The sequence below is a fragment of the Mus musculus genome, chromosome 5 (genome assembly GCF_000001635.26).
Source record: "Mus musculus strain C57BL/6J chromosome 5, GRCm38.p6 C57BL/6J".
NCBI classification, from domain to species: Eukaryota; Metazoa; Chordata; class Mammalia; order Rodentia; family Muridae; genus Mus; species Mus musculus.
Window position 1 is genome coordinate 96,792,642 of NC_000071.6, and position 19,902 is coordinate 96,812,543.

A 19,902-nucleotide genomic window follows, 5' to 3' on the forward strand; every position below is an offset into this window, starting at 1 on the left:
GTCCTTAAAGGCATACAAGGACCAGCAGCCCAGGGATAGCACCGCCCACAATGGTCTGGGTCCTCCCACCTCAAACGCTAATTAAGGAAACAGAGTCCTAAAGGCTTGCCTAAACCTCATTTTATGGGAGTCACTTTCTCAATTAAGGGTTCTAGTTTGTGGGGAGCTGACACAAAACTGGCCATTTTAGTGGGAATTTAATGTTTATCCTCCGTGACTTACCTGTGGTTCTGAGGGCTCAAAACACAAACACTGGTGCTTCTCTGAGCTCTAATCCTCCCTTTAGAGTCAAAAGGCCAAGCAGAGACACTCCTCAGACTCATAAACTCAAAATCTAGCTCTGCCGTTCTTTCTGTATGATTTGACCTCCCTTGCCTCTGTGACTCCTTGTAAAATGAGTACAATCGCATCTGTCTTGTAGTTTGGTTATCATGCGGGGTTTAGACCAGTGCCTGACTCGAAGGACCCTCTAGGTAAGTAAGCCATACTTAGTATAGGTACCTGTGAGGACTGTCAACTCTGAATCCATGCTGTCTAGAAAATGAGCCAAGCCCTAAAAGGAGGGGGTGGGAGTGGGGGTGGGCGGGGGATGGGCGGGGGGTGAGAAAAGTGAAAAGAAAGAAGACAGAGGAAAGGGTTTGGGTTTGGAGGAAGCTGGAGGAGGATGTGAGGGAGACAGGGGAAGGGGAGGGCTTGCGAGGGGGGCGTGGTGGGTAGGTCACGACTGGAGCAGAGAGGATCCTGGATCCAAGAGCCACTTGCAAGCCGGTCCTGGGCAGTCCGTGAGTAGAAACAGGAGGAGGGGCTGAGGAAGGGTGCGGTCTGGGTTGCCACCCAGGCTAGCCGGGAGCTACGGCCGGCCGAGGCTGATCTTTCACCTTCGCTGAGCTTCTGCCTGGGCTTCGCCTCCGCGGCCCCAAGGGTAAGTTTCCCATGCCCGCCCCTCTACAACCACGGAACATCAGGTTCCCGCGGAGTCCCAGGTCGTGAGCGCAGCTTGCTCCTGGGGCTGTTCCCTCCCCTCCCTTCCCCCAAGCCCTCTTCCCTTCTATGGAAATAGAAGAGACTTGACCTGGGGGGCACAAGGGCCGAGCTGAGTAAGTTATCAAACTTAGGGTCTTGCAGCCCAAGCTCACATCCAGGGGACTGCTCATTCCTAAATGTCTCGGAAACATTTAAAAGAAGAAGGGTTAGAGGAAGGTCTCCTGCCCCTGCTCAGAGTTCTGTGCTGAGAACTTTTTTCCTAAGGCTCCCATGAGAGATCTTTCTCCCCTCCAAGTGTCTTTTAGCTTTACTTTGTATAGGTAGGAGAAAGATGTATTGGACTTTGAGAGTTGGGGAACTTCGGTTTTCTCTTTTAAAAGACACCGTTTTCTTTGATTGCAACAGAATTCTATTCACTAGACATGAATCACCTCCCCTGCTTCTTGAGTCAGCAGGTGAGGTATCGAGGTAGAGGTATGTGGTTTGTGATTGCAAATAGCCATATATAGAAGTTCTGGGTCCTGTGCCAATAGAAAGTTGAGCAGCCGGGGCAAAATTCTTCCCCAGGAGGTGCGTTAAAGAGAAGAGGTTCCTGCCCCCGAGAGAACTTCAGTTTCTACTCCTCACCAACATCATAAAAAGCAGACTAAAAGGTTATTCTATGAAGAATCATTACTGGTTTTCCTGAAGGTGGAAGTTTCAAACTGCCTAGAAAGGTACTTTTAAACTCAAACGAAGATCAGACCACTGTCCGCAGATCTGTTGGTGTTGAGAAATCGGTAGAAATGCCAGCAGGAGGAAGTACAAGAAAATGTAGCTGCTGTAATCCCCTTCAGGAAGGATGTGTTTAAAGCTCTATTGTTAGATCACTTGGCTTGCACTATGGAGTAATTCTCTACTTTTTACAAGCTTAAAGGATGGCTTGATAATACTTCTTAGAAATTTCCACATTATATTGGATCAACAAATGTCAAGCATCAGTTTGGGTCCGGGGCCACAGGGCTTGGGGATTAACGGTTCATTCCTTTGCAATCTAGATGCCTGGGTTCAGTCGGGTCGACCCAATAGCTGTATGGTGGGGATTTCACTATTGCTTCCTGTGCCTCCAGCATCTTCCTGTGCTGTTAATGATGTCTCTCTCACTAACTAGGTTATTCTGAGGCTTATGTTTAAATCATTGAATACAGTTTTTTTTTTTTCATATACACCAGTGAATAAACATTGCACAAATCCCCAGCTTTGAGAGCTCACTTTCTAACACTTTGCCTGTCACCTGACACCTAGTAAAAACACAAGATGCTGGCTGACAGCATAATCTATCTTATTTCCTCCCAGCAATAGAAACAGCCATCTCCCTATTTTACACATGAGGAAATCCTGACTCAAATTAGGTCTCGAATTAAGAGATGTGTTAGCATTTTGTCTGTGTGACAGAACATCTGAGAGGAAGAATTTAAAAGGAAGAAAGATGTCTTTTTAGCTCATGGTTTTAGAGATTTTAGCCCAGGTCAGGTCAGCTGGCTCCGTTGCTAATCATTCAACGTGAGGCAGGACATGCTCATAACAGAGTCCCTGGCAGAGGAGAATACCCCACCTCATGGCCGCCAAGACGCAGAGACCAAGTGTGGGCAGTGCCAGGGAGAATACAGGGAGCTCTGAGGCCGCTCCTAAGGGATCTGCTCTCTTTAGGGAGTCTTACCCCTTAAGCTTCCACTGTTTCCCATTAAATTAGGACACCATCAATGGATTGATCTATTGTTGAGGTTAAAGTGACCATTCCTGATCCAGTTGCTTATGAAACTCCTCAGCTCTGAACACAGCTGCATTCGGGACCAAAATGGGAAGGCCTGTTGTACGTGACAAGAAGCAACCTTATCCTGTATCCACTGTATAGTCTGGAGAGAGATAGAGGGTCAGACCCTTTAATTAGAGAGGACAGGCCAGGGGAGCAGTGGTGGCGCACACCTTTAATCCCAGCACTTGGGAGGCAGAGGCAGGTGGATTTCTGAGTTTGAGGCCAGCCTGGTCTACAGAATGAGTTCCAGGACAGCCAGGGATACACAGAGAAACCCTGTCTCACCTCTGCCCCCCCCCCCCAAAACAAAACAAAACAAAACAAAAAAGAAAAAGAAGAAAAAAAAAGAGAACACAGAAGTTTCAGAGAATGAGCAAACATTAGGGCTAAATACTTCCAGTGACTATTAATGTGGTTTCAGGTCCATCTTTGGCCCTGAACTGCCACTGAAGTTTTAGAATATTTTGTTGCCAGGATGGGTGGGAACAGTTTGTATTTCTGAATCCACACTGGAGACAAGCCAGCACATCTGAGTAATGTTTACTTATGGAAGGTGTGCCTGGGTTCAAGGAAGTGGCCCTTTTCCTGTCTGCACCTACTTGGAATTAGCTTGACCTCCTCAAAGAGTAGAAATGGGTATTTATAACAAGCTGCGTAGGCTTGGATCTTGTAAAATGTACAGGCAAGGAATCAGTTCAAACCCAGCTAGAATTTGTCTTGGTTTGGGGGTGAGAAACAAATTCTTTCTTCTTCTTCTTCTTCTTCTTCTTCTTCTTCTTCTTCTTCTTCTTCTTCTTCTTCTTCTTCTTCTTCTTCTTCTTCTTCTTCTTCTTCCCCTTCTCCTTCTCCTCCTTCTCCTTCTCCTTCTCCTCCTTCTCCTTCTCCTCTTCCTCTTCCTCCTCCTCCTCCTCCTCCTCCTCCTCCTCCTCCTCCTCCTCCTCCTCCTCCTCCTCCTCCTCCTCCTCCTCCTCCTCTTCTTCTTCTTCTTCTTCTTCTTCTTCTTCTTCTTCTTCTTCTTCTCCTTTCTTTTCCCTATGATGGCAACCTGTTCTGGGTTAGAAGAAATCAGTAATGGACCCGTACAGTTCTCCTGGTTTTGTTGCTGTCCTTTTGAGATGTGGTGTCCTTGTGCAGATCAGGTGATCCTTCTGCCCCAACCTCTCACAGGCTGGGACTGCAGACAGCAACACTATTGGTTTTAAAAAAGAAGTGAAAAGAGGCTTCCCAGAAACTATTCTTCTAAGGCCCAGAGTACAGAGCTGAATTTTTCCTGCCCTGCGGCCCTCAAAAGTCCAGGGCCAACATGACCTCTTTGTCGCTGTTCTAAGGCAGGGGGAGGGGGGAAGGACACCTGGGTCCCTTCCTTTGGCTACCACACTATAGAGATGGAGTATTTAAAGATTGAAAGTTTCCAGGGAGCTGGGCTGTGGAGGCGCATGCCTTTAATCCCAGCACTTGGGAGGCAGAGGCAGGTGGATTTCTGAGTTCGAGGCCAGCCAGGGCTATACAGAGAAACCCTGTCTCGAAAAACCAAAAAGAAAGAGAGAGAAGAAAGAAAGAAAGTTAGTTTCCAGGGAAGTCTTCTCAGGCAGTACTGCTAACTGTCTCCTCCGTGTCGGTACCCTGAAGACAGACATGGGGTTTTCTGTACCTCCTTGTTTGTTCCTCTTCCCAATGGGCCACTTTGAGTAAATCTCCTTTCTCTACTTTTGATTCTTACTTATCTCTGTCTAACTGGTGTACTGAGGACAGTTGGCCAGACCAGAATGACTCTGCTAGCAGTTGAAATTGCTAAATGCTTAGTTAATCCTTGCTCAGGGAACAGGTTTCTTGATGTCAGATACACACCCTCCTCCAGAGAAGTTTCTCATTGACTGCTGACTGTTGCTTTCTGGATTAAGCATTAAGAGTTGGACTGAAAATGTTGTGTGCTGAATCACAACATGGCTTTGTCCCTTTAATACTTTGTTTCTTTTCTAGATTGCTGTGATCTCGGCTTGAGAGAAAGGTGGACTGTCATGGCCTCTATCTGGGTGAGTAAAAGCCAAAGCACCGTGGCTTACGTGAGTCAAACAGAAGGACAAACTGATATATATATATATATATGAAAGTTGATTAACTATTTAAAAAATAGCCAAAAGCTAGAGCACATTTAAGAATAGTAAAGTATATGTGTCATAAGCAGGTGTGGTGGCATGTATCTGTAACTCCAGAACTCTGAAAGTTAAGGCAGAAGAATGTCAAGTGTGGGGAGAGACCGAGTATGTAGGGAGAGCTTATCTAAGAAGGACTAGTAGTAAAAATGTATCAGAGGGGCTGGTGTCATGCTTCAAAACTACACTTAAATGTAGAGACTGGGTTTCAGTTCTCAGAATCCACATCAGGCTGCGTACAACCGCCTGTGGCTCCAGCCTCACAGGAAGGACACCCGTATTTATGTGCATGTAACACTCCCACACACACACATACACACATACAGTAAACATTTTTAAGGGTATAATAGCAGTCCATACTTGGCAAAGAGGCCTTAATGGAGAAAAAAAAATGTATTGTATAACTCAGCCTACACAACTATAAAGATGACATTTATTATCAGCAAGGAAAGATAGTTTCTTCTGTTAGCAAAATTAGAGAGACTTCTAGCTCATTGGGGGAAAGTAAATCTATATTCCACGTCCCCTCTTACATTAAAATAAAATTTAAATGTGTAAAGCATAGAAGTGAGGGAATGGTTAGTAACGTGCTTACAGTGGCAAGGCCCAGGTCCCTATGGGAGCCCCTGTCTCAAAAACTACAGGGAACAGCTCCCCAGGAATGAAACACAGTGCTGTTCTGTGACCTCCACATACCTGCACGCACATACTGCCACATGACTATGAGCATATGTACATGCATGTACATACATGCATGCATATAAAATAAATAAATAAATACACAATTATACAAAAAATAAAGCTCAAGTGGATCTTTTAGAATTAATTTGGAATGGGTAAGGCCATTACAACCATAGGCCTAAAGCAAAAGACAAAAGGTTTTCTTTAATTTGTTTATGTGTAAATTTGTAACTGTGGCAGCAACATCGTAAATAGAATGAGAAGATAACCTTCAGGGCAACACATTTGTAGAACATCAGGCGGATTTATTTCTGTAACACACAAATGACTTGACTAAAGCAATTTCAAAACTGCGCTCAATGGGAAACTGTAGACACAAAGTAGCAAGTGAAAGGAATTGCAAGTATCCAATTCATCTGTAGACAGAACCTCTCAGAACTGAGGAAATACCAGAATTCATGGGAAAAGGAACCATTTTCTACTGAAGAGGCAGGTAGCTGGAAAAAATAGCAAGACAAAGTTATGCACTCAATAGGAACCTTCAAATTGTTCATAGGAGCTGGTTATACTTTTGGACAGCATTCGGGTCAGCATCCGTCATCGTTAAATATTCTTGTCCTTTATTCCAGCAACTCTACTTCTCATGTATCATGAATGTGAATGAAGGTTGAAAAACAAAGGTCAAAGCATATTTGCTTGTATGATTGGAAATATACAGGCAATGTAATGATTACTCAGTAGGTACGAATTACTTGTTTTTTTTAACTTGCAGCCATTTTAATGTAATTATTTTTTAAAATGTAGGGATAATATTCAGCTCTATGAAATAACATTAGAAACTGTACCAGAATGAGTTATCAGTGATAAGCTCAAGTTACAGGAGGGGTAGATGCAGAGGCTCTGTATAAAAAAAGGACATGGAAGAGATACAGGCACAAAGCATCTCTGACAACTTCCTAGGCAGGTGGCACCTCGGGTAGGTTGACTCTTTCTCATGTCTCCCTATCGACTCTTGTGCCTTTAAGCCATGAGTACATTTTATGAGTTAGAGAACTTGAAGGAAAAGCATGCAGAGGTGTGGACCATGCAGGGGAGCTGTGCCGAGCACTGGTCAAGAGCCAACTTTAGTGCTCTCCATACCCGAAAGCCCTCTGACTGTGTACGTCTCCAAAAGAGTCGTGAAGAGGCTTCTCAAAACGCTAGCCGGGGTGCGCTAGAAAATTAGCATGAAGTCTACTGACACACTTAACAGGCTCAGAGACACTGGGGTTGAGGGTGAGACACAAGATATGAGTTTCCTGTTGCAGTCAAGCCATAGCAAGTGACTATACGTTGAAGGTAAAGCAGTTAGCTGGCAGTGTTCCTCCATGGTGGAGTGCACACCTAACATGTGCTAAGGCACTGGGTCCCACCCTCAGCACTGCATGAACAGGTCAGAGGTATTTTTTGCTGCACGTGGCCATACAAAACCCATAATCCCAGCACTTGGCAGGTGGATCTGGAGTTTACGGATAGTCTCGACTACATAAAGAGTTCTCGACAGTTGGGCTACTTTAGTGCCACTCCCACCAAACACACACTCACACACACACACACACACCATAACACACATACTCTCTCTCACACACACAATACACATATTCACACACACACACATTCACACACCTGCCAAATCTCTTTCATTATCTCACAGCCCTATCTGCAATATGAACTGATTCTCATAGCAGTATATTTTCCGATGTAAACATAAGATTTCGATAGCTAGAAACCGACTCTGAATGAACAGTGTGTTCCATGTGCACAATGTGGAATACCATCCAGCCTTAGAATGGAAGGTGTCTTAAAAACGGGTGAACCATGAGCATGTCCAGCTAGTAAAATAAGACAGTCATGGAAAGATAAACATTGCACAACTCCTCCTATGAAATACGCAGAGGACTGTGGCTTCCTGGAGCACAGGAGGGCCAGAGCGTGTTATGGTTAAGACCGCATAGAACTTGTGTTCTGCAGTATGAAAAGGTTCTGGTAATTGCTTCAGAACAACGGGAATAGTCTCACTACTACTGAACGATGCATTTTAGATGGGTTGAGATTTACCAAAAAATAATTTTTCAGGCTTAATATTCTTGTATGCGTCCATGTAAGTGCTTGTGAACATGTAAGGATGTATGTGAGGGCTGTAAGCAAGAGTGCAGTAAAGACTGTAGGAGAGAGAGAGAGAGAGAGAGAGAGAGAGAGAACAGCCAGAGGCATCTGGTAAAGAGCAGAGAGAAAGGAGGAGACTGGTCATGGCCAGGGCTATCTGGGAGGGAGGGAGTATAGAAAGGAGCCGGGGAAACCATGCCAGGAACTGGTATCTAGAAGGAGGGGGGCCTGTGAAGTTTGGGGAGCCCAGAGCTTGGGAGCTAGTATGGTGGCGGGGGAGTCAGGGACTAAGAAGGGTCAGGAGGCTAGCAATAAAGATGGCAGACTTCCGGCTTATCTCTCACTTGAGACTTGAGACAAAAGCCTGCCATGCTTTTCCAGCTAGCAGGGTCCCTCCCCTCTGGCTGACTGATTCAGGCTGGTCAAATATGTTCAGTGCAGATCCTGAGTCCTGACTGTATTTACCTGAAGCTGTGGGCCTATTAGTTTCCTTTTCTTTGTTTAACCTGGTCAGTCCAAAATTAAAGAAAGGGTATCTCAAGCCACCAAAACTACTTAAAACCTCCAGCCCTCTAGAGGAAAAACGAATCTGCTCTGTAGGGCCTCTCTCTCTCTCTCTCTCTCTCTCCTCTCTTTCTCTCTCTCTCCTCTCTCTCCTCTCTCTCTCTCTCTCTCTCTCTCTCTCTCTCTCTCTCTCTCTCTTTCTCTCTCTCTCCACCACCACCGCCCGTATTATATAAGTACTTCTACTTGTTTGATGAAGTTCATTATCTGTTGCTGCCCACTGTGTCTAGTGTGTCCCCTGCCTTTTAAATTTTATCATCTGTGGAGAACGTGATCGAGATTTCTCAGTATGCTTTTTGGTAGTTTGGAATTTAAAGTTTCACTTTCTTTGAGTATTTAAGTTGTGTCATAATTTGTAATAACATCATAATTCAATAATACTATTGTTCTAGAAAATTTAATAACAGTTAGACCAAAATGATAAAAAATAAACTTTAGTGTGTCTTAAAAAAAAAAAAAAGACTCCTAAACAGTAAGACTCCTGTGTCTGACTTCCAGCTCTGGGATCACAGTCACACTCTGCTGCTAACGGCTTTTCACACTGGTGCACAGGATCTGAATTCAGCCCTTCATGCTCACCAAGCAAGCACTTCCCTAACCAAGCTACCTCCCCAGCCCTCTGGCTTTAATCATTTAATCAGAAAGTTCTGCTGTGACACAAAGATTTGCTGACACTAGTGTGCCCAATTCTGGGGAGACCAGAGGTATTAGATCATGTGGATCTGATGCTACATCAGAAGTTTGTAAGCTGCCTGATGTGGGTGCTAGGAAAGTCATGAACTCCAGCACCAAGCCATCTCTCCAGCTCCAGGAGTGTAGGTTTCTATTAAGACACAATATCAGGGACACTAGCTGTTCTTCCCAAGGATCTAGGTTCAATTCCCAGCACTCATGTAGTGAACTCAAGGTGCAGGGATCCAGTGGTCTTTTGTAGCCTCTGCAGGCTCCAGGCAAGCACATGGTACATAGCCATACAGACCAGTACTGCAGCACTGTGTTGCTATGAGGGGAAAAAAATGTTTATTGCATAGTTGACTGACAGGGACTCCATGAGCTAAGCTGCCCAGAGCTACCTCTGTAAGATAGCAGCAGAGGGCTTTTTAGAAAGTGGAAGGGGACCAACTGCTTTCTAAATGGATGGTGCAAAGGGGGAGTCTTAGTGTTGTGTGGCACAAGCAGAAACGGGCATCACACAGCTTCCTGGACCACAATTCTCTAGAAGAAGGTGTCATGGGCTGCATTGGGGGCTTGGGGATTGAGCTCATGACATCAACAGGTCATGACTGGACAGACTGACTTCAGCACTGACCCATTTGTGTGAAGCTGGCTCCAGCCTACCCCCGAGAGGATTCTGGAGGCAGTCCCTGAAAGACAACCTAAGAACTTGGTTATTTAAGGAATTTATGTCCGAGGCCCCGCTGAGCTCATTCTTGTTTTTTTCTTCCTCCTTGCACAAAAAGCAAATACACACCCAGGCACAAATATGTGATCTAGGCCGCCCATCCCTACACGGCTCTGGGGCAGTGGGAGGTTGCCAGCATGTGGTTAGTTTATTGTAATTAACTCGGGGCTGAAAGAGAAAATTAAGGAGACACGAGAAAGGCAAAGAGCCTCTCATTCTGGGGTCTGGTTAGAGTCACCAGCCAGCTGAAAGTCATGAACTCCAGCACAAGTAATAACACTGGCTGTGACAATTGCCTATATAGAGACATTCCTTTTACCTGGAGCTAATTTCAAATAAGAATGTTAAAATAGCAGGGAGCCACGTTTGACAGCTGAGTGCATGTGACCTTTAAGTCTTTCTCTTTTCCTAGATGAGAACTCAAAGTCTCCTGGGAATCTCAAAACTTTGTTTACTATAAAAAGCCTTACCTTACGTATGGCCCATGGTACGGCTTATGGTTTTACCATATTAACTGCAATCCTATTTAATGGCTCACTTACCAAACAACTCTTGAAATGTAAAGTAGAAACCACCAAATGGGGTGAGGGGGAGTGGAGAGGGAGAGGGAGAGGGAGAGGGAGAGGGAGAGGGAGAGGGAGAGAGAGAGAGAGAGAGAGAGAGAGAGAGAGAGAGATTTAAGCAGGACTATCTTTTTATAAGGACATAAATTCCTTAAATAACGAAGTTCTTAAGTTGTATTTCAGGGACTGCCTCCAGAATCCTCTCGGGAGTAGGCTGGAGCCAGCTTCATACAAATGGGTTTGTGCTGAAGTCAGTCTGTCCAGTCATGACCTGTTGATGTCATGAGCTCAGAATCCCCAAGCTCCCAGTGCAGCCCATGACAACTTCCCCTAGAGAATCTGGCCCAGAAAGCTGTGTGGTGCCCGTTTCTGTGAACATGGGCTGTCCTTTTCCATCACTTTCTTCCTCTACAATGCTCATGTGTAAACCAGGCTTGTCCCAAGATTCTTTTCTGTGGTGCAGTCAGGAATCTGACTTCACATTAGGTGTCTCGAAGGAACTCTGTGTCTCTGGCCCTGCCCACATTGCTGCTGACAGAACAGGGTCAAGGAAGAAATTCTCAGATACTGTCTCAGTACATTCCTGCTGAAGAGCAGGAGGCGATGCCTGGTTTCTTCATGTTCTAACCGAAGATGTTGAATCTCTGCCACTGTTTTTGATATGTAATCTCTGGTGCACCAGTATGTCTTTTGTTCTGACATTTTCCAAGTCTTTGTTTATGTTTCATCTGACCCCGGTGTCTAGCCTGGAACTCACAGTTTCTTGTTGGATGTTGCCTCGCAATATAGAATTGCTTATAACACTTTTAAAACATTTTATTTTTATTTATATGTGGGTTCCTGCATGTATGAATGTATGTACAGGTGTCTGGGGGCCAAAGGTTTTAGATCATGTGGATCTGATGTTACAGGACATTGTAAGCTGCCTGATGTGGATGTTAAAAACCACTGAGCTATCTCTCCAGCTCTAGGATGTAACTTTCTATTAAGACACAATAGCAGGGACTGGGGAAATGGCTAAGTGGCTAAGTTCACTAGCTATTTTTCTAGAAGACCTGGGTTCAATTCCCAGTACTTACATGGTGGATGACAACTGTCTGTAACTCAAGATACAGGGATCCAGTGATCTTTTGTAGCCTCCTTAGGCTCCAGGCATGCACATGGTGCATAGACAAGTGCAGGAAAAACTCCTGAGCACAAAAAATAATAAAAAAATTTTAAAAGTGTGTGTGTGTGTGTGTGTGTGTATGTGTGTGTATGTGTCTCTGTGTGTGTGTGTGTGTGTGTGTCTGTGTGTGTGTCTCTGTGTGTGTGTGTGTATTGCCATGTCCCTCCACTGTGATATCAGAGCACATTGACTTTCCTGCACATTAGCATCTTCACCAACAGGGAAGTTCCCTGAGCCAGTGGTCAAAGTTTTAATTGGACATGACTGATTAAACTATTAACTTGTTATTGTAGCATTGAATTTAATATCCAGACTCCTTTCCTTCCCAAGAGGTGAAGCTGGCTCCAATCTCAGCCCTCTAAATCATGTGGTCTTTCTGGTGACCAGCTCTCTTCCTGAAACTGTCAAAGGACCATGATGAGTCACCTCAGACTCAGAACAAAGGCACTCCAACCACTCAGGAAATTCCAAGGGTTTTTGAAACTCTTTGCCAAGAACCAGGACAGAGCCGAATATATTCTCATCAAACCACCTTGCGACTCGCATTGAAGAGCTGGGTTTCTGAAACCTTACCTGCCTTTATTTCTTTAATGAAATTGTAACGACACAAACTGCAGTCTCTTAAAGCCAAAACTTAGAAGCTTTGACTGTAAGTTATATCTATAGTCACTAGGAAACTAGGAAACTAGGTGAATATAATGAAGACTGGAGAAACGAGACATTCTGAACATGCCAGTCATGTAGCAGACATGAAGAACCTGCCTTTGCTGTGGGCGATGTAGCTCAGTGATCAAGTGCTTGCCTGCAGTGCAGAAGGCCCTGGCTCTGCCCCCTAAAACCATAAGAACGGGGTATGGGGGAGAGGGGGGATCCTTAATGGTGGAAATGTTGTGGAATGCTGCAAGCAGCAATCTGCAGATGGATCAAATTCACCAGTGATCATGTGTTCCTGAGGACAGTCAGAGCGTGTCTGCCCTTCCCTGCCTGACCACTCCCTTCTTTCTGGGGACTTTGCTGTTTGACAGATGGGGACACTTGATCTCATTTCTGTAGCTCCTCCAGTTGAGAGACAGTTGTGTGTGGGATTACAAGGAAGGTGCAGAGTGCCAGGATGAGAGAATCTGTGATGGTACTTTTATAAGTAATGAAAGATATCGTAAGTGGTTTAAGCCCTGTAAAAAGGAGGTGAGACCCTTCAGAAGAGACCCATCAGCAGCCATGATGAGGTCCTGAAAACAGAGAGAAAGACTTCCCACCTAAAGGAGAGCTCCATTAGGACAAGTACTCAAAGAGAACATGACAGGAGTCCTGAGGAGAGGCTTGGTGTGGGAGAGAAGCTCAGAGCTCCATCCACGTCTTATTTCAAGGTTGTCTTGGGCCTGGGTCATAACTGTAAGGAGAAGGGAGAATGCCAGGTCACAGCAGGTGGAGTTTGAGGAGTCCTGGGGGCCCTAACTGCCCATTTCTTACTTGGTTGGAGACATCCCAGTCCTCTCTCCTTCCTGGTGTGTTCACTCTTCCTGACCTTGCAGGTTGCGACATGGGCGGGAGTCACAGCTGTATTCAGGAGTGTGGAGAAGCTGGACTCTGCCTCCGCCTTCCCTCTCGTCTCCCACATCTCAATGATAGATCTGGCTTTGAAACTCACTTTGTACCCCAAGTCAAATGAGGAGCCTGTTGTAGTTAAGGTTCCTCTTGCTGTGGTCAGGGGCCTTGACTGAGGTCAACTTGAGAAGGGAGGGATTTACTTCACTGTACACCTCAGTAATAGCACATTGTGAAGGGCCTGGAGGCAGGAGCTGAAGCAGAAGCCATGAAGGAGTACTATTTACTTGTTTGCCTGCCTTCTTATGGCACATAGGACCACCAAGCTAGGGGTGGTTCTGCCTGCAGGGAGCTGGACCCTCTCACATAACCACCAATCATGAAAATGCCCCCACAGGCTTACCCACAGGCTAGTCTGTCTTTGCAGAGCCATCTTCTTACTGGATACTAGTCATACTGGATCAGAGGCCCATGCCTGTGCAGCATGACTTCATCCCAACCATTGACCTAGGGAGTGAGCTAGATCCAATCACAGTTACATTCTTTGGGCTGCTGGTTGGGTCTTTGGCATAGGAGAGGCATGATCTCATGCCACCTGCCTCATGTGACTCTATTTTAGTTCAGGGCCTCTAGTAGGACACTTCCTTTGGTTTTAAAAGGCCACTTCTTACTTGAAGAATTGAACAAAAAGTCTTAACACTTCAAGTTTGGGCTGCTTTGGTTTTTGCAGCCTGCTCCATTTCCCTTTGTATCATAAAGCTTCCTGACCCAGGACAGCAACTTGACATTGAGCACAGAGAGTAATCATTTCTCCCAGGCTCTCTGAAAGCCCTTGAGTCCTCGAGTTTTCTCTGGGGCTTAATTTTTTTGGATCTGGCTTTTATGGGGCTTTATGAAGTGATGCGTGATATGGCTTCACCTCACCTTCGGAATGTGCTCACGGCGGCGGCCATTTTTTCTCTGGAGCATTTGGCTCTAAATATGCTTTGTGTCAACAGAGCTGGCACCCGATGTTTCTCTTTTATTCACCCTTTGAACAAAGAGCTTCAATTTATTGCAGGTCTGGTGCACAGTCCATGAAGGAATAGATGCAGCCGTGTTTAGAGAGACCAAGGGAACAGCAGACAGTTACCCTGAGGGTAACGTGGCCGTGTCAGTGGCTTCAGGGCACCCACCGTGCTCTGTGGCTACCCAAAGGATGGCTTTAGGAAGTGAGAAAAATTCTACTGGCATAAGGTAGATTTAAAGGCCATATTAGTCTAGACTAGTAAGTTGAACAGCAGGAGGGACTATCTGGTTGTATCAACTTAGGCAAGCTTCTTTTTTATTATTTTTATTTTTGTTTGTTTATTTATTTATTTATTTTTTATTTTTCAAGACAGGGGTTTCTCTGTGTAGCCCTGGCTGTCCTGGAACTCACTCTGTAGACCAGGCTGGCCTCGAACTCAGAAATTTGCCTGCCTCTGCCTCCCGAGTGCTGGGATTAAAGGCGTGCACCACCACCGCCCGGTTTAGGCAAGGTTCTTAAGCATCTCTCTGGCTATCCAGGCTCAGGGTTTACAAGCCTGCTTTTTGTGTTTATCATGGAGATTGAAAGTGTTCCTAGCAAAGCTCTAGACACACAACAACTAACCACCCTTATTACAAAGAATTCCTGTTTGTTTTCTTACTTCTTCTCATTACTTTACTTCCCGGTGGGTTTCACCATCCTTTTTCTTTTGGGAGCATTTAAAGGTCAAGTTTGAGAAAAGGGAAGAAACTAAATATACACAAGACAGTAGGTGGAATGCTGACCAAGCATGATTTTGAAAGTGGTTTTAGCCAAATGTCCATGGAGGTTCCCCATTGGCACTGACTGCGGTACTAGGGAAAGGACCTCAACTAAGAATCAATAAATGGGCCAGGCAGTGGTGGTGTATACCTTTAATCCCAGCACTTGGAAGGCAGAGGCAGGCAAATTTCTGAGTTCGAGGCCAGCCTGGTCTACAAAGTGAGTTCCAGGACAGCCAGGGCTACACAGAGAAACCCTGTCTTGAAAAACCAAAAGAATAAAAACCAACCAAACAAACAAACAAAAAGAATCAATAAATGGATCTTGTCTGACAAAACCGGAAGGCTGCAATGAAACAGGCAATCCAAAGAGCTTTGGCTGTAACTATCAACATTCCTAAAACAACACCTCATAACTGAGTTCCTTAGCTTCCACCCGTGCAGTAGTCAGGTCTTGCTTGCTGGCTTTATTCTAGTTTTCTAGGGGACCAAGAATGAAGTGCAGTGTTGGTTATGCCACTTGGTGATCCATTCAAACCACTGAGGGTCTCATGAAGCCAGACGCTGAGTCCCACCCCATCATTGTGGACTCTATGAAAGAGGGCTATGGCTTGAGGATTTACACCTCTGGAAATTCCAGGGGATTCCTATGGAGTGATCCAGGAAGCCATTTTGAGAACCATTGAGGTAGAGTTCCCTAACCTCCAGCCCTGGCAAGGTGATGAGGTGTAGAACATGGGCCTCTTGTTCACATGGAGGTGGCCTTAAGTCTAGGCACCTTCCTGACCAACAAAGTTCTGTTAGACAAACCATCTCTCTGGGACTGAACACACCCTTGTTCTGTTATTTTTAAATATGTGTAGGTAGGCATGTGTCAGCATGCAGGCATAGAGATTTGAGTGTGGGTACCTCTGGAAGCCAATGACACTGGATCCTGTGCAACTATAGAGTTTCAGATGGTTGTGAGACTCCTGATTATGCACTGGGAACTGAACTTGAGTCCTCTGGAACAGCAAGTGCTCTTAACAGCTGAGCTGTGTCTCCAACTCCTTTGAATCTACCTCATTAAGATCACTGAAGAAATCTAAGATGTTTGTATGATCTTTTGTTCATTATCTAGTATGCATTAAACAATATGAGTCTGGTTATTTATTTTAAAATCACTTTTGATAAATTATATAGATATGGCCTGGATAGCCAAGTCTTACCAAGTATATCCTGTAATATTGTTCATATTAAGTGGCTAAAACATGTTTCAGTATTTCACTAGAATTCAACTTCAGAATTCCCTTGTTCTGGGCCGGGCTTTGGCTCAGTGGCAGAACACTCAGTTGTCATGTATGGGGCCCTGGGGTTTGAATCCTGCACAGCAAAATAAACAACTAAATAAAAACCAGGTTCCCACGGCTTCTTTCAAGTTGATAGGTATGTGTGCATTTTGGAGAAGGAGAGAGGGAAGGAAAGGGAGATGAACCCTTTTATTATGTAAGTTGTTTCTCCCATCTAACCCTTCACCTGAAAAAAAGAGTTGCATGATGAGTTAGGAATTTTATCTTCATCTAGTTTTGTAAGTTGGAATTTTAATAGATTTTGATTTGTAGGTGGTAGAGAGCAGGCCAGAGGTCACAGAGAGTGTAAACCCTGAATCTTTATAAGACATGAACATTAAGGACCCACCGTATTGTCTTCTTGTATTCAGAAGAAGCCATGTTAAGTAACCTCGTGGTATAGAATCACACAAATTGAACTTCATAAGAATGTAGAACCTAGTTCCTGGTTCCTAAAAATAAAATTCAGTATATCTGAAATAGATCCAGGACATGGTCACATGCATTCTAAAGTGTCGCTTCAGGAGATACTAAGGCATGATTCCAGAAATGCAGGGGTGATTTAGAGCAGCACAGACTGCATTCAAAGGCAGATCTGTGGCTCAGCTAGCTGAGTGGATGAAAGTTTACACAGAGTCAATCTGCAGACTGCAGTAGGTTGTAGTTAACATATGCAAGGTGCCTAGCATGGGGGCACCTAATGGGTCCTTCCAGAGCATCAAATGGAGGGGGTAGGTGGATAAGGGAAGGGTGAGAACTCAGAGGTGGGAGTGGATAGTAATGAAGTCAGTTGTCTCTGCCAGTTTATAAAGCTTATTAAGCCTTGAACTCCAAAGAATTATGTTAAAGCGACTGATTAAGTCACTTCCATTGTCTTTAGACCTGGCACATTCTAGCTTGTTAGTTTTCATTTTTTCCTTTGGAGTGCTTTAAACAATGTTTGACAACATTGAAACAAATTGTTCCATCTCATCTATTGAGTCAGCAGACTCTCGTCTCTACCGTGCCAGTACATTAATTTTCCATTCACTTTAATGTGACAAGATAATGTCCTTTCATGAAAATAGACACTTCAGAAGAGCGTAGATGTGACCATATTAATTCACAACAACACCATCAATACCATTCAATAACAGGGTAGAAAGTCCCCGTTTAAAAAGAGAATGTCAGATGTTACTGGGATTGGTGCAGATTTTTATTTGAAAGGTCAGAATATACTATATGAGGACATGGTGACTTTGAAGATCTTCAGCATCCTTTTGGCTGTCATGTAGTTCTTCAGCAATTTCAGAATATTTTATTCTTTTGCAATATGGTCTTTCTTAGCTCACTGTCGTGTTTCTAATTTAAGTGCTTAAAATTAGTAATGTAGCTATTTAAAAAAATATATACTCTATGCTATTCTTGAAGCTCCAAGATGTCAGCAGAGTTCTCAGACAAGAATCTTGGGGCAACCATCACATGTCCATCAAGCAGAACATAAAAGACAACAGTCTTGATAGCATTTTTGTTTATTAATTCTTTAGAGTAGGGTTCCCCAAGCACAGTGGTCAACATCAGTTTACACATCCCAGCATCTCCAGTCCACAGCTGCTCACATCCTCAATGTGAGATGTGATTGGCAGCTTACTCAGAAGCCTCACTGGGGAATACGGTGGATGAAGAGAATTTAAGTTTTCTTATATTTTATATCTATATGTAGGAACTTTAAATCCTGCAGTCTTCAGAGTCTCTGATGTTGAAACAGCTCATTGCCCTAGAGGAACAATGTTTTATATGTGCAGTTTGTCCCACCTTGGGGGCCTCTTTCTACGTGTAGTACAAGTATGTCTAGGGATGGGAGATCTTGCACTATGCCAGGAACAGCAAGAACCCGGGCTGCCACAGGTCTCGCCCATGCTTATGCCCTACTGGACTGGGAAGATGGCTCAGCAGTTAAGAGCACTTGCTGCTTTTCCAGAGGGCTTGGAAGTTCTGCTCTGTGCTCCTAACAACTTAAAAAGCTTTTGCTCCAGGTATTTAGTATGCAAATTCAGAGCCTCAGGGATCCTTTCTGGAACTGTGCCAGTGCACTGAGCTCAGACAGGATCCTCTGAGCATGCTGCCTGTGGGCTGTATGCAAGCCTGGTTCAGTGAGCCCTCATTTAGTCACACACAGAGTCGACAGAAGGCAGTGGAATTAAAAAAAAAAAAAAACATAAACGCCTTTATACAATTTCATCAATGACCATGTGAGATACACATTTAGTCTATACGTAACTCTAGTATAAATAAAAATGTGGCTTTGAACTAGCAGAACTTTCCTTCTAGGTTGGACCTCGAGGAACCATAAAAGATTATCCAGGCTTTAGCCCGTCGGTGGATGCCGAAGCTATCCGGAAAGCGATCAGAGGACTTGGTGAGTGGAGCTTTTCAGCTCCTCCTGTATGGCTGGTAAGACCAGCCAGGAAAGTTCCTGTCTAAAAAGCCGGTTGGCCCAATTTGGATCCTGAATTAGAGAAGTTGTCAGGGGATATTTTAAAGTGTGAAGCAATGAAGAAGAGCATGAGAGCTGAGTCTCTCAGTACATAAAGCATTTGTAATGTTTGCTCGATTAAATCCTACCAGCACCACAACAGCTCCTTCAACTGCTTATCACCATCATGATCACAAACCATGATGGATTCGGTCCAGAACAGTCTTCCCAGGTTCTATTTCACCCCATTACCTAGAGAAAATCATCTTTCTAAATTAGACTTTACACTTCCAGTACCACAGCTACATGCCTAAGTACGTACTAGTTTCTATAGTTTCAACCGGTAAAACCAGAGAAGTGCACCATCCGTTCTTTGACCGACTGTTTTTACCTCTTTTTTTTTTTTTTAAGATTTATTTATTTATTTATTTATTTATTTATTTATTTATTTATTTATTATATGTAAGTACACTGTAGCTGTCTTCAGACGCACCAGAAGAGGGCATCAGATCTCTGTTACAGGTGGTTGTGAGCCATCATGTGGTTGCTGGGATTTGAACTTCGGACCTTTGGAAGAGCAGTCGGGTGCTCTTACCCCCTGAGCCATCTCACCAGCCCCTGTTTTTACCTCTTAACGTAATGTTTTTGAGATTTATTCATGTTGATAAGTTTGGCTCTGGGTCATTAATTTTAACTTCACAGTAGTCTATTGTATATTATATCATAAACTGGAAATGTTGATGAAACATTCAAATTGCCTATAACTCTTTTCTATTACAGTGCAAAAGTCCTTGGTGAATGCTCCCGCTTAGACTTCACTGTGCACAGTTGCTAGTATTTCTCTAGGACAGGACAGGAGTTGTGAGTTCTGGGTGGAGATGGCCAGAATTCTTATTTTTAAACTAGAAATTTTGCCAAATCGCTCTCTGGCGTGATTATCAAAATTAGTAGTACTCTTGGGCCTGGAGATAAACTTTTCTAAGTAAAATCTCAAGCCACAGAAACATCCTCCTCCGCTTAGTCCATCTCCTGGACAATGTTTGCATCTCCCCTCCCCCACCCTACCCCTGCCACAGGAAAGTATCATGCTAACATTTTAACACTATCACCCAGTTTTAACATTAACAAAAACAAGCTTAGTAATATTTTCCCTAGGATTCACATCTACTGTACCATTTTAATCGTAAAGTCATAAAGCCCTTCTGCATTTCCCTCCCAGGTTTAGAAGTCCTGCTTTTTTCCTGTTTACTTGATCATCAGTCTACAAGGGGTTGACATATGGGAGGAGCACTTAGAGATATCCACCTATTTGATCTCTAATGAACATTTAATTGTCTCAGCACAGTTCT

The 19,902-nt window shown here is 44.2% G+C and overlaps 1 protein-coding gene across 1 annotated transcript in view; it reads left to right on the forward strand.

Annotated features, from left to right (window-relative positions):
* The first annotated feature begins 743 nt into the window (after positions 1 to 743).
* Anxa3 (annexin A3) overlaps positions 744 to 19,902 on the forward strand; it is a 52,584-nt gene continuing 33,425 nt past the window's right edge. Inside the window, exons 1-3 of the mRNA NM_013470.2 lie at positions 744 to 922; positions 4,760 to 4,812; positions 18,409 to 18,496. Coding sequence (NP_038498.2) covers positions 4,798 to 4,812; positions 18,409 to 18,496 — 103 coding nt within the window. The 5' untranslated portion in view covers positions 744 to 922; positions 4,760 to 4,797. The remainder of the gene's footprint in view (positions 923 to 4,759; positions 4,813 to 18,408; positions 18,497 to 19,902) is intronic.